The sequence below is a fragment of the Macaca nemestrina genome, chromosome 19 (genome assembly GCF_043159975.1).
Source record: "Macaca nemestrina isolate mMacNem1 chromosome 19, mMacNem.hap1, whole genome shotgun sequence".
In the NCBI taxonomy this organism is placed as follows: Eukaryota; Metazoa; Chordata; class Mammalia; order Primates; family Cercopithecidae; genus Macaca; species Macaca nemestrina.
Window position 1 is genome coordinate 67,792,479 of NC_092143.1, and position 12,976 is coordinate 67,805,454.

Consider the following 12,976-nt stretch of genomic DNA (forward strand, 5'->3'; position numbering starts at 1 on the left):
GATACTGTTTGTCTAATCTATAGACTAGGCTAATAGATTAGCAAAAGAGTTACACTTTTAGTTGTAAAATTATCTTCTATTAATATTTGCTCTTACTTGGTTGGCTTTCAAAGGAAAAAGAGTGTCCATCGCTTTGAAACATTCTGTAGACAATCTGGAGATGAGTATTTCTGGTAACGTAACTTCAGCTGAAGATTTTGTTCTTTTAATAAGTAAAACACGGAATTCTGGCCTATTAACATTAATTATTTTTATAATAAAAGATCAGTCAGTTGGTGGTTAGGAGATCTGCTTTCTATTCATTGCTCTGCTGATAACAGGAATAATTAATTGCGATAAGTCAATTCACCTTTTTGTGCCTGAGTTTCACTGTCTGCAAAATGGGGTTAATAATATCTGTGCTATGTTATTCACCAGGGTATTCTGAGGATAAAGTAAAACACTAGAAAGCACTTTTATTTTTTCAAAACACAAATATAAATGCTATGTAATAATATTGTTAATAATTTTACAGGTACCTCGTAATGTTATCCATTCAGATATGTGCTTAAGGTAGGTGTTCCTACAGGATCTCGGGTTGGATGTTTCGTTTGATTTTATTTTAAAAATAATAAATCACAAAACTAAAACGTTTGAGCAAGGTCACTTAACCCTCTCCCCAGGTGGTTAGTTGTTATTCTTACCATCATCATCCTCCTCATCATTATTACTTTTTAGCTACATGTTTAAAAGAGGAGATCTTTAATATGTCAGCTTAACTGGGAAAATGTGTCCCTGGCACAGGTGGTTTTCAGAAGAAAAGCCGATCTTCACAAGAGCTTTGTCCTCTGCTTTTATTTTAAAGTGCGGACCCTGGGTGGGGAGGGACAGAGCGGGTGTTCCGGGTCTGTCACTGAGGAACCAATTCCCTCAGAGAGGCCAGAGCAGCATGGATGCGGACATGCAATCTGTTTTCAAAGTCGTAGCCAGAGAAATCCTCCTGTAAGATCAAAGAAAGATATGTACGCACTCTGTTAGCTAAGCTTGCACAGGGTACTGTGGTATAAAGCACACTCAGTTTTGTACTTCCCAAAGTAAAATCTCTACACTCCCAGTAAAGGCTTCCCATGCACTTGATTTTCATATTACTCAAACCTCAAACTTCATATTCATTTTTAAAAACATCAATTGAATGTCAATAATGTTCTCTTTGGACAATTTTCCTCGTGTTATTCTTGAAAAGGTAGTCTTACGTTGTGCTCAATATAAGTTACTATTAGAAATTCTTATTTCAGGGACATAGTTATAAAAGCAGAAGTTATCTTCCCACCCAAACACTGAGAATGTTTCTAAAGCAGTATGAACAATTTCATCTGAGTTCCTTATGATCTTGTAATGTCCCTTAAAACTCAAGAGCTCATGGATTCAATTGGTTATCATTTTTCCTTTCCAGAAATATTACCAACCAGAACATCACTGCACAAACTTTCTAGAATTCAGACTCGGGTATACACTGTATGGGATAAGAAGGGCCACTGGAGAAAGGTAGATTCAGGATATTTACCTTTGCTTGAAGAAGTAGAGTTCTGCCTCTTCCTACAGTCTATAAGAAAAACACATTATCCCTTAAAATCTGTGTTTATATATACGCAGGCAGAAAATGGTATAATAGGAGGCTATGTTAATTAAAACAATTCACCATTGACACAGCAGAGTCAACTGTTCTTTCAAGTATAATGACTCCAACATCCTTTTTTGTTGTTGTTGAGATGGGAGTTTCATTCTGTCGTCCAGGCTGGAGGGCAGTGGCATGATCTCGGCTCACTGTAACCTCTACCTCCCATGTTCAAGCAATTCTTCTGCCTCAGCCTCCTGAGTAGCTGGGAATACAGGCACCTGCCACTATGCCCAGCTAATTTTTGTATTTTTAGTAGAGACAGGGTTTAGCTCTGTTGGCCAGGTTGGTCTCAAACCTCAAGCGATCCACCCACCTTGGCCTCCCAAAGTGCTGGGATTACAGGTGTGAGCCATTGTGCCCAACCCCAATATTTTTTAATATAAAATTGTTTATTTGTTTACATGAGGACATTCCTTGATATATAATTACTTAATTTTTCACAGTCTATAAAAGGCAACCTCTAAGATATAATATCTTAGGTTAACATCTTACTAAACAACCTTAAAATTAATGATTATCAAAAAGTTTTATCTGAGTCAGTAAGTTATATAGCTATAAACTTTATTTATTTATTTTTTGAGACAGGGTCTTGCTCTTTTGCTCAGGCTAGAGTGCAGTGGCACAATCATGGCTCACTACAACCTCAAACTTCAGAGATCCTCTCACCTCAGCCCCCAGGTTAACTGGGACTACAGGCACATGCTACCATGCCTATGTTTTTTGCTTTTTTTTTGCAGACACGAGATTTCACTTTGTTGCCCAGGTTGGTTTTGAACTTCTGGGCTCAAGTGATACTCCCGCCTCAGCCTCCCAAACTGCTGGGATTACAGGCATGAGCCACTGAGCCTGGCTATATTTTATCTTTTAAAAACTGTATTTTTACTGTACCTTTTCTATATGTAGATACACAAATACTTACCATTGTGTTACGGTTGCCTACAGTATTCAATACAGTAACATGCTATACACGAGTATAGCCCAGAAGCAACAGGCGATACACACAGCCTGGCTGTGCAGGTGATACCACCTGGGTTTGTGTACGTACTCTGAGATGTCTGCACCAAGAAGGAATCGCCTAACAACACATTTCTCAGAATGTCATTAAGAGATGTATGACTGTCGATTGAATTCTAGGCAAGAAATTACCTTATTAAAGATAGTAAGGTACCATTACTAACTTCTTGGACTCATTCTAAGTAAAATCCGGGAAAACAAAATGAAGAACACTGTGTTTGATCTGTTTGTTTTAAATGAAGGGTGCTTTGTGCTTGCTCATTTCTACATTTTTGTTGATGAACATTTTATATATATATATGTGTATATATATGTGTGTGTGTATATATATATGTGTGTATACGTGTGTGTGTGTGTGTACCGATGTATACACATACACAAGACCTTACCTCTGGTTTGTCTAATAGAAGACAGCCAAGTTCATAACAGGCATACGGCTGAACATATAAGTTATTCTGACGACACAATTCATCTTTAACAGCTCGCTGGAAGTACTAAAAGGAATGCAAATGTTATTGGATGAATTCATTTTCCGACTTAGCATAGGGCTTATTACAATCTTCAAGAGGGGGCGGGAAGGGGGACTCATACTCTGTTTTCTAGATCAGATTTTTTCTTCTTTCCTCATCTTCATTCTTTCCTATCTACATCTTAGAAGTCCTCTACATGCTGCCTGATGTGCATTCCTCAGAATATATTGGACTGTCTCATTTGTGCTACTATTTTTCCAGGGGACATATTAGCCTCTATTGATTTTATCACTGAGAATACCTTTATCTGCATCTAAGAGTCTAAACATCCCATTTTAATATTTAAAACAGAAAACACACAAGGCAACTATGATCTCTTGACATGCGTCCTGACTGTATCTTGGTAGCACATAAGGATTTGATCTAAAATAAGCTATTTTGGGCTGTAATAACTATCATAAGCCCATGCTGAAAGATTAAACTTACAAGGGCATGATCTTCTAGGATTTAAAAGCCAAAAGTCTCCTATTACTGTACATTAATTCTTTTTTTAAATCTTTTTTTCTGAGATGGAGTCTCACTCTGTCGCCCAGGCTGGAGTGCAGCGGCGCAATCTTGGCTCACTGCAACCTCCGCCTCCTGGGTTCAAGCAATTCTCGTGCTTCAGCCTCCCAAGGAGTTGGGATTACAGGTGCACGCCACCACGCCTGGCTAATTTTTGTATTTTCAGTAGAGACGGGGTTTCACCATGTTGGCCAGGCTGGTCTCAAACTCCTGACCTCAAGTGATCCGCCCACTTTGGCCTCCCAAAGTGCTGGGATTACAGGTGTGAGCCACTGCGCCCAGCCACTGTACACTGATTCTTTCAAAGAGTAGTCAAACTAACACTGATACATACTTCTTCAAAACCACCAATCAAACAAAAAAACAACTTGCTCGCCCCCCAGGGCTGCATCAATAATCTGCAGTTATAAAGAGAGAAAACTGAACGCACACTGACATGTCTGATCCTTTTCATTCTTGTCTAACTATGAGGCTTCATTCCACTCCTTCAAAACTGTCTGCCTCCTCGTGTCCTCCTCTCTCCAGTGGAGACTGTCATCTTTGATAAATACTAGTGCCAGAAAAGGAGGCCATATATAAAGAAGCATTCTAAGAATCTGAAGTTAATGAAAAACTAGTATTAACCATCATCAACTTCTAGCATCTGAGAAGATGGCATTAATCAAATCAATTGGATAAAGTTTATAGTGGGAGGTTCGGTTTTGTTTAGTGCTTTTTCATTTTTCTTCTTCACAAGCACATACGTAGGTGTTCGTGACTTATTTTCTTTAGCCCTGACAACATTAACAGTTTACCTGAACAGCATCTTCTGAGTTTCCTAGACATTTGTGTATGGCACCAAGAAGCAAATACTTTAATCCAACAACAGATGAATCATCCACTTCATGGCAAGCTTTAAAAGAAGGGGAGTGAACAGAGCAGTAAGGAAATGCATTCACTTAATTTCTTCAGTATCGTGAAGAGTGAGGTGAACGTTTCAGTTCACGTTTCTGCCCTCTGAAACTCAGAAGGTGCCCATTCTTCATCCATTAGTGAGTAGCCTTTGTCAAAGAAAGGCAAAAATACCAAACTTCACAGAGCCAAGAAAACTCAAATTGCAACACATTATTACCTCGTGAAAAACGCCCATCTGAAAAGGCTACATCCTGTATGATTCTATCAACTATGAACTATACGACATTCTGAAAAAGGTAAAACTATGGAGACAGTAAAAATATCAGTGGTTGCCGGGGGTGAGGGGAGATGGAGGGGTGAGTAGGTAGAGCAGAAAGAATTTTTAGGGCAATGAAAGGACTGTGTGATATCATCACAGTAGACACATTATTATACAATGGTCCAAACCCTACTGTTTGTTTGTTCACTGAGTGAACCCTACTGTGAACTATGGGCTTTGGGTGATTATGACGTGTCAGCGCTGGTTCACAGACTGTAACAAATGCACCACACTGATGTTGGTAGTTGGGAAGGACAGGGGGAGGGAGGAGCTTGTGGGGACTCTGGACTTTCTGCTTAATTTTGCTATGAACCTAAAACTGCTCTAAAAAAAAGAAGTTCTGTTAATTTCTTAAAAATGACTTCACATTAAATTGCCATGCCATAGGCACCTTTCCATGTTTGTACGAGTTACTGTACTAGTCCATGGGAGAGGAGCAGCACTGACCCCTTCACTTCAACAGCAAGCTGTGGAGGACTGACACATAGGTTAGAGAATGTTATGGGAGCTTTCTAAGAAAAAGAGAAAGATGCAGAACGGAAACATGATGGGGCTGATGAGGAAGAAAGGAAGTAATACCATTATTTCCAAAGACTAATAAAGATACTGAGATTCAATAATATATATCTTACTATTTTATATATAAATATATATTTATATTTTCTATTATATATATGTATACAGAGAGAGAGAGAGAGAGAGAGAGAACTGAAGTTACAGAACAAGTAACTCAAAGGTGAGAGGAGGAGGTAAATGTGAGAATAGAAGATGATCTTGTAGAAGCAGGAGTCACCCCAGAAAGCCAGGCTAGGAATACGCTCATACGAAATAGAACTCAGGGACTCTTAAGGCAGCAACATTAAGGAAACCTTAATGCAGTTCATTCACTTGTTCATTCATTCATTCATTACACTAATTCATTCATTCAATATTTATTGAGCACCTACTATTTGCCAGGCAATTCTAGGTGCTTAGAATATAATGACAAAACAAACAAAAAATTCCTTCTCAGAGAGAACAGCAAGTGCAAAGGCACAGGAGGAGCCAGGTGTGTCTGAGAGCAGGGAGGAGGACCGTGCTGAGGAACGGGGAAGAGCAGGGAGGGACAATGGCCTTGGGGGTTACAGACTGGGAGCACTGCCTGCCGCTGAATAGACTTGGGTTTTTGTTCTGAATGAGATGAGAGACCATAGAGGATTCTGGGAAGCAGAGTGACACAACATGATTAGGTTTTAATAAGATCACTCTGCCTGCTACGCCTAGAATACAAACATGTTTACAATGTAGCTGGGCGTGGTGGCTGCACGTAATCCCCATACTTTGGAAGACCAAAGCGGGAGGATCACTTGAGCCCAGGAGTTGAAGACCAACCTGGGCAACATGGCAAGACCCCATCTCTACAATTTTTTTTCTTTTTTAATAGCTGGGTGTGGTGGCATGCCCCTGTAGTCCCAGCTACTCAGGAGGCTGAGGTTGGAGGATCGCTTGAGCCAGGGAGGCAGAGGTTACAGTGAGCCATGATCACGCTACTGCACTCCAGCCTGGGCAACAGAGCATGACCCTGTCTCAAAAACACAAAACACAAACAACAACAAAAAACAATGCAGAGAAAGAATGCAGTGGAGAAGGGCAGGTGGGTGGGGAAAGGTTATGGATGAAACAACAAGGATATAGGATTCTCACTAGTTCTGCTGGTACAGGGAGCTATGGATGGGGACTCCGATAAGCTAAATGCACAAAACTGGGAGGGCACGATGCAGAGTTTAATAAATGCTTATGATCCACATTGCCACTATTGTTTTTTTCTGGAACATAACTTTCTCTACAAAGATCTTCATTGTACTGTATGTGGTTGATCAGTTTGTACCATTATTGATTACCATTGAGGAATTATATAATCTAATTAATAGACCTCAGAACTGGGTTAAATTTAGCAAAGATACTAGAGAATTGTCTCATGCTCACTTCAGATACGGTCTGTCTTCCCTTCCAGGCACACATCTTTGTTGTTAGTTTTTTTCATTTTGATACCTGGAAAGGGGTTCAGAGAATATTTTGTCAAATCTCACTTAACTGGTAATTGTTCTTGTGAATGTTAATTACTGCCTACCTTATATTTGTATTTTATCTCTAAATATGTGATCCGGTACTTGCGTATTAAAAAATACTTAATATTCTTCATTGTTCCTTTGAGTTAGGCATTTAAAGATGTTCTATACTTGCTTCAATAGGAAGGGAGGGGTTTTGAATTATGCAACTCCTTTAAAAATAAATATAGTAGCCAGGTGCAGCAGCACACGCCTGTAATCTCAGCTACTCAGGAGACTGAGGTGGAAGGACCACTTGAGCCCAGGAGTTTGAGGCTGCAGTGAGTTATGAACACACCACTGCACCCAACCTGGGTGACCGTATGAGACCTGTCTCTAAAAATTAAAAAAAAAAAAAATTAAAAAGAACATAGGAGAATTTGACACATCCAAGAAAAATGTTTCCTTGCTAGTTCCTCCCTGGGAGGGTTATACATCTACTCGAATTACAGGGCCAGTGTACAAGACTTCTTAAGGAGTTTTGTTCCTTTGATCTCCAGAATAGCAACATTGGCAATTGGCAATGTTTGTTTTCACAATTGAGGAAGGACCTTTTTTTTTTCTTTTCCTTTTTTTTTTTTTCTTTTTTTTTTTTTTGAGACGGAGTCTCGCTCTGTCGCCCAGGCTGGAGTGCAGTGGCGCAATCTCGGCTCACTGCAAGCTCCGCCTCCCGGGTTCACGCCATTCTCCTGCCTCAGCCTCCCGAGTAGCTGGGACTACAGGCGCCCACAACCGCGCCTGGCTAATTTTTTTTGTATTTTTAGTAGAGACGGGGTTTCACCGTGGTCTCGATCTCCTGACCTTGTGATCCGCCCGCCTCGGCCTCCCAAAGTGCTGGGATTACAGGCGTGAGCCACCGCGCCTGGCCTCCTTTTTTTTTTTTTCTTAAAAGAAATAGGCAAAAGGGATTTGCAGGAAGTCTGATGATAAAAATATATGGCTCGATGGATCATGCTCTATTTGGTCAAAAACAAGAGTAACTGGAGAAAAATCTGAAAAATTTTCTACAGTGGCTTACAAACTATTTCTGGAATATTATGCCTAAACTGTCAATACTAAGTTTCTTGGGAAAACTCACCACATATATGAATAAGAACATATTTATATTTTTTTTCCTTTTTTCTTTTGTAGGCAGGATCTCACTCTTGTCATTCAGGCTGGAGTGGTGGAGCATGATCGAAGCTCACTGCAGCCTCGATATCCTGGGCTCAAGTGATCTTCCCACCTCAGTCTCCCAAGTAGCTGGGACTACAGGTGCACACCACCACACCCAGATAATTTTTGGTATTTTTAGTAGAGACAGGGTTTCACCATGTTGCCCAGGCTGGTCTCAAACTCTTGGCTCAAGTCATCTGCCTGCCTTGGCCTTCCAAAGTGCTGGGATAACAAGTGTGAGCCACCCCACCAGGCCACGCTTTAGTATATTTTGATTTATGTGAATCACACCTAAGGGAAACAAAGTACTTTCATGGGGGAAAATAAAATGTATGCTCCCAGCAACTCCCATAGCTACAGAATTAATAACATTTATAACAAAAGCATCACATGTTTAAGGCAAGCATATCTGTCCACAGCAGTGCCGCCTCCTCCTCCCATCACCTAAGTGACAGGATTTTCTTCATCACGACACCCTCTAAGAAGGAGAGATGTGTCCTCTCCCTGAATCTGATGAGATAAATGCGAGATAACCGGGAAACTGAAGAATGCAGCACTGGCAGAAGAAGCCAATGTGTCCAGTAGACAGTTTTGGGTTTTTAAACATTTTTTACCTTGACTCATCCTCTGCAGGTTGGGGAGGGAACAGTTTGGAAGAGCCTTCCACAAGTACAACACTTCAATGGACGCCAACACACAGAGTGCTTTGGTTGGGGTTTGCTTCCGAAATCGCTCTGCCTGTAAGGAGTTAGAATAAACAGGCAACATTTTTCAAAAACAAATTCAAATAAAAAATACACCTCGGACACTTTAAAAGCACACAGTTCATCATCAATGTGAATGACCTTCTCCTTCAAAGCTAAGACTAACAATTCCTCTCTCTATAAAAAATGTTGCTTTCAATTTTTGACATACAGGAAATTATGCCTTTCATTCATTAGTCAACTGAAGCTACTCTCAAGATGCAAGGCAGGGCCAGCCGTGGTAGCTCACGCCTGTAACCCCAGCACTTTGGGAGGCCAAGGCAGGCAGATCACCTGAGGTCAGGAGTTTCAGATCAGCCTGACCAACATGGAGAAACTCCGTATCTACTGAAAATACAAAATTAGCTGGGTGTAGTGGTGTGCGCCTGTAATCCCAGCTACTCGGGAGGCTGAGGCAGGAGAAGTGCTTGAACCCGGGAGGCGGAGGTTGCGGTGAGCCAAGATTGCGCCATTGCACTCCAGCCTGGGCAACAAGAGCAAAACTCCGTCTCAAAAAAAAAGATGCAGGGTATATTCTGAAAACTTGGGGATGAAACTAGATTTACGTGCATTTAGATCGATGGAATTTATAAAGCTTGGTGACAGCTAATAATTCAATGGGCTTACACACACCTAAGGAACTAAGACTAGATAGATGCCTTTTAGTCACAGTTCTCTTGTTTTTAAATTTTTCTACTGAGTGCCAGTGCTCTCAGCTGTACATTATAGTCTAATTTATACTCAAAAGCTTCATTAAATGTTCATTCAATAAAAACATATACAACTAAAATAACTGATAATTCAGGATATAAGACACTATGTAACTCAAGGTAATACAGCAAAATTGTATTCACAAAAGTACAGAATACATTAGGAACGCTGTCTCTACAGTCTTGGGCCTTTCTGCTGGCAACTGGGACACTGTGACACACACTTTTGCTTTTTATTACATCAAAATGCAATGTGTTCTCTATTCTCAACCCCAGACAGCCTGCATTTCTCACTAGGCCCTGCCAATTTGTATTCTTCCAAAACCAACTAATTCTTTAGACAGATCCTTTCTCTTAGTGTGTTCATTAGCTCTGAAGAATGTATAATGTCTCCATTCATTAAAATAATAAAAAAAAAAACTATACTCCAGTTACTCTTCAGATCATATATATCTTTCACCTTTTGCTAAAAATTTCCATGAAAGGGAACCATTTTGAGTCTTAACCCAATTGTTTGAGGCCCTGTACCTGCAGGGCTAATCGATTTTTTAAAAATCTGCTTTCATTATTTGCAGCAAGGCAAGAATCTTCTATTCAGAGAAGATGTACAATCATGGAGAGCATCCTCTCCATGGCAGTGAACTGCACTTGACATGGTAAGTAAATAGGCAGCCTTGAATATAATTTCCTAAAGCTTGCCAAGGCAGTGTTGGTTACAAATGCCTATCATAATACAACAGGCTCCAACATACCTTTTTCACCGAGAACTGTTCAATCTGATTGTTTTTCCTTTTGAAGAGTTTCTGAACTTCTTTAAAGACAATCTGCGCCCCGTCCACATCACCAGTGGCTCCCTGACAAACTGTAAGAGACCATAATGATATTTCTTAAATATAAGTCAGGGAAAATGCCATAAGGGATATCTAAAGTGATGATACTTGAAAAAAAAATAAAGAAACCGGAGCAAATATGTTTAAAGACTATTCCACAACGGGCTGGACGTGGTGGCTCACGCCAGTAATCCCAGCACTTTGGGAGGCCAAGGTGGGTGGATCACCTGAGGTCAGGAATTCGAGACCAGCCTGGCCAACATGGCAAAACCCCATCTCTGCTAAAAACACAAAAATTAGCCAGGCGTGGTGGCACATGCCTGTAATCTCAGCTACTTGGGAGTCTAAGGCAGGAGAATCGCTTGAACGTAGGAGGCGGAGGTTGCAATGAGCCAAGATGGCACCACTGCACTCCAGCCTGGGCGATAGAATGAGACTCTGTCTCAGAAAAACAAACAAACAAACAAAAAGACTATTCCACAAAGGACTGCACCATCCTGCTGATCACTTCAACTATTTTCTAGGTGCCTGTGTTCCCAGAGCTTTTGGGGGGCTTGGGGAAAGCCATGGTCCTTGTCCTTTTGTTGGGGAGACAGTTTTTCACATAACAAAGTCCTTAGCTACTGTCACAGAGTACAACCTAGTTAGGGCTCGCATACTCAGAAAGTGGAATAAATAGGAACCTAGGAAAGAACAATGAAGAGCCCAGAGGATCATGAAAGCTTCATGGTGGAAGGAGGATTTCTCTGTCCTAGGAAGTCATCTATCTGCCCTGTCCATGTTCCCTGGCTGCCTACTACCTACAAGCCACCAACAAGAATGTGAAGAAGAAACACGTGTGCTTGAACCCTAAAGAAACTGACATTTCAATTGAAGAGATCACACACGCACCCAGGGTCCCACAGGCTGCAATGTATGTAGTGATAGCGGTAGTCAGGGTAAGGAGAACCAAAGTGGTTTCTAGAAGGCTCAGAAAGAGAAGGGATCATTTCTCTCTGGAGTGACCAGACGCTGTAAGGAGCTAGGAGAAGTCAAGCGGAGTCTTGAGGAATGAGTGAGATTTTGTTCATGTGCACACCTTCTTCTCACCTCATGCCCCAAAGATTTAATGATCTTCCCTTTGCTATGTCTTCTTGGTCCCTTATGTAAACTTTGCACTGGCTGCAGCCCCACTACCTGATTGAAACTCTACCACAACTCTGTCCTTTCCTCTCAACTCTGATGGTGCGGAATCCATTTCTATTCATTTTTGTTAGATCACATGTGGTTTTTCACTCCCCAGTTGGAATGTACTAAAGTTGATTTGCTAGTTGCCCCTTCCTTTTTTTTTTTTTTTTTTTTTTGGAGACGGAGTCTCACTCTGTTGCCCAGGCTGGAGGGCAGTGGCGTGATCTCGGCTCACTGCAAGCTCCGCCTCCCGGGTTCACGCCATTCTCCTGCCTCAGCTTCCCAAATAGCTGGGACTACAGGTGCCCGCCACCAGGCCCAGCTAATTTTTGTATTTTTAGTAGAGATGGGGTTTCACCATATTGGCCTCTTAACCTCATGATATGCCTGCCTTGGCCTCCCAAAGTGCTGGGATTACAGGCATGAGCCACTGTGCCTGGCCAGTTCCCCCTTCTTTACTTGAGCACCCCTAAAAGTAGGTTGGTCCCGTACTCGCATTTGGGCATGGTCAAGCAGTCACCTATCCCAGGCATGCACGTACCAGGACAGGCTACCATCGGCAGAGCCCAAGGGTTCAAGAATTGAGGCTCGGAGAGAGTCGAGGACAGGAAGACAATGGGAAAGACAGCAGGTTCCAACTGGGATTAAAAGTGATGAGGCTGAATATTCAAAGGAAGGGACAACTCCTTTCCCAGTCACTGGGGCATCCCTGATCCAGATGGAGGAGAGTGCACCAATCCAAAATGACCTTATCAATTGCAGCTGTAACATTTCCAAACCAGAATGAAGCTCAGTGGCTGTATTGTGCAACCAACTCCCTTATTTTTAGATCAGAGGATGCAAAGGTCTGGAAAAGCTGAGCAATGCCTACAGTCACACAGTAAATCAATGAAAAATTATATATTTCTGCTGTCCCTAGCTTGAGGTCTTCCTCAGATCATTGAGAACATTCTTATAGAGTCACATAATTAAAACCAGTCATAAACAGCAACAGTATCTGAACCACCCCAAAGGTCTATAACATCCATACCTCAGACCCTGAAGAACAAACACCACCTATTTCTCTTGCAGTAAAATTATAGATAGTTGGTTTTTTTTTTTAGATGGAGTTTTGCTCTTGTTGCCCAGGCCGGAGTGCAATGCCACGATCTTGGCTCACTGCAACTTCTGCCTCCTGGGTTCAGGCAATTCTTCAGCCTCAGCCTTCCGAGTAGCTAGGATTACAGGCGTGCACCACCACACCTGGCTAATTTTTTATTTTTAGTAGCGACAGAGTTTCTCCATGTTGGTTGTTGGCCGGGCTGGTCTCAAACTCCCGACCTCAGGTGATCCACCCGCCTCGGTCTCCCAAAGTGCTGAGATTACA

General features: G+C 41.5%; 1 protein-coding gene and 1 non-coding gene across 6 annotated transcripts in view; one reads left to right on the forward strand and one right to left on the reverse strand.

The window, feature by feature from the left end:
• Positions 1-430: 430 nt before the first annotated feature.
• Positions 431-12,976, reverse strand: part of LOC105465096 (tetratricopeptide repeat domain 39C) — a 120,068-nt gene continuing 107,522 nt past the window's right edge. For 4 of the 5 annotated variants that reach the window (XM_011713325.2, XM_071085526.1, XM_011713336.3 and 1 more), the window contains 6 exons: positions 10,366-10,475; positions 8,775-8,898; positions 4,500-4,597; positions 3,061-3,165; positions 1,544-1,582; positions 431-979 (listed from right to left, as the gene is read on the reverse strand). In XM_011713325.2, coding sequence (XP_011711627.1) covers positions 890-979; positions 1,544-1,582; positions 3,061-3,165; positions 4,500-4,597; positions 8,775-8,898; positions 10,366-10,475 — 566 coding nt within the window. In that variant the 3' untranslated portion in view covers positions 431-889. Of the gene's footprint in view, positions 980-1,543; positions 1,583-3,060; positions 3,166-4,499; positions 4,598-6,883; positions 6,950-8,774; positions 8,899-10,365; positions 10,476-12,976 lie in introns of those variants that run through there. The other variant, XM_011713343.3, reaches the window with a different exon arrangement.
• LOC112423820 (U5 spliceosomal RNA) lies at positions 10,036-10,151 on the forward strand. The gene has a single exon (XR_003014378.2). It is a non-coding gene; the product is annotated as a U5 spliceosomal RNA (small nuclear RNA).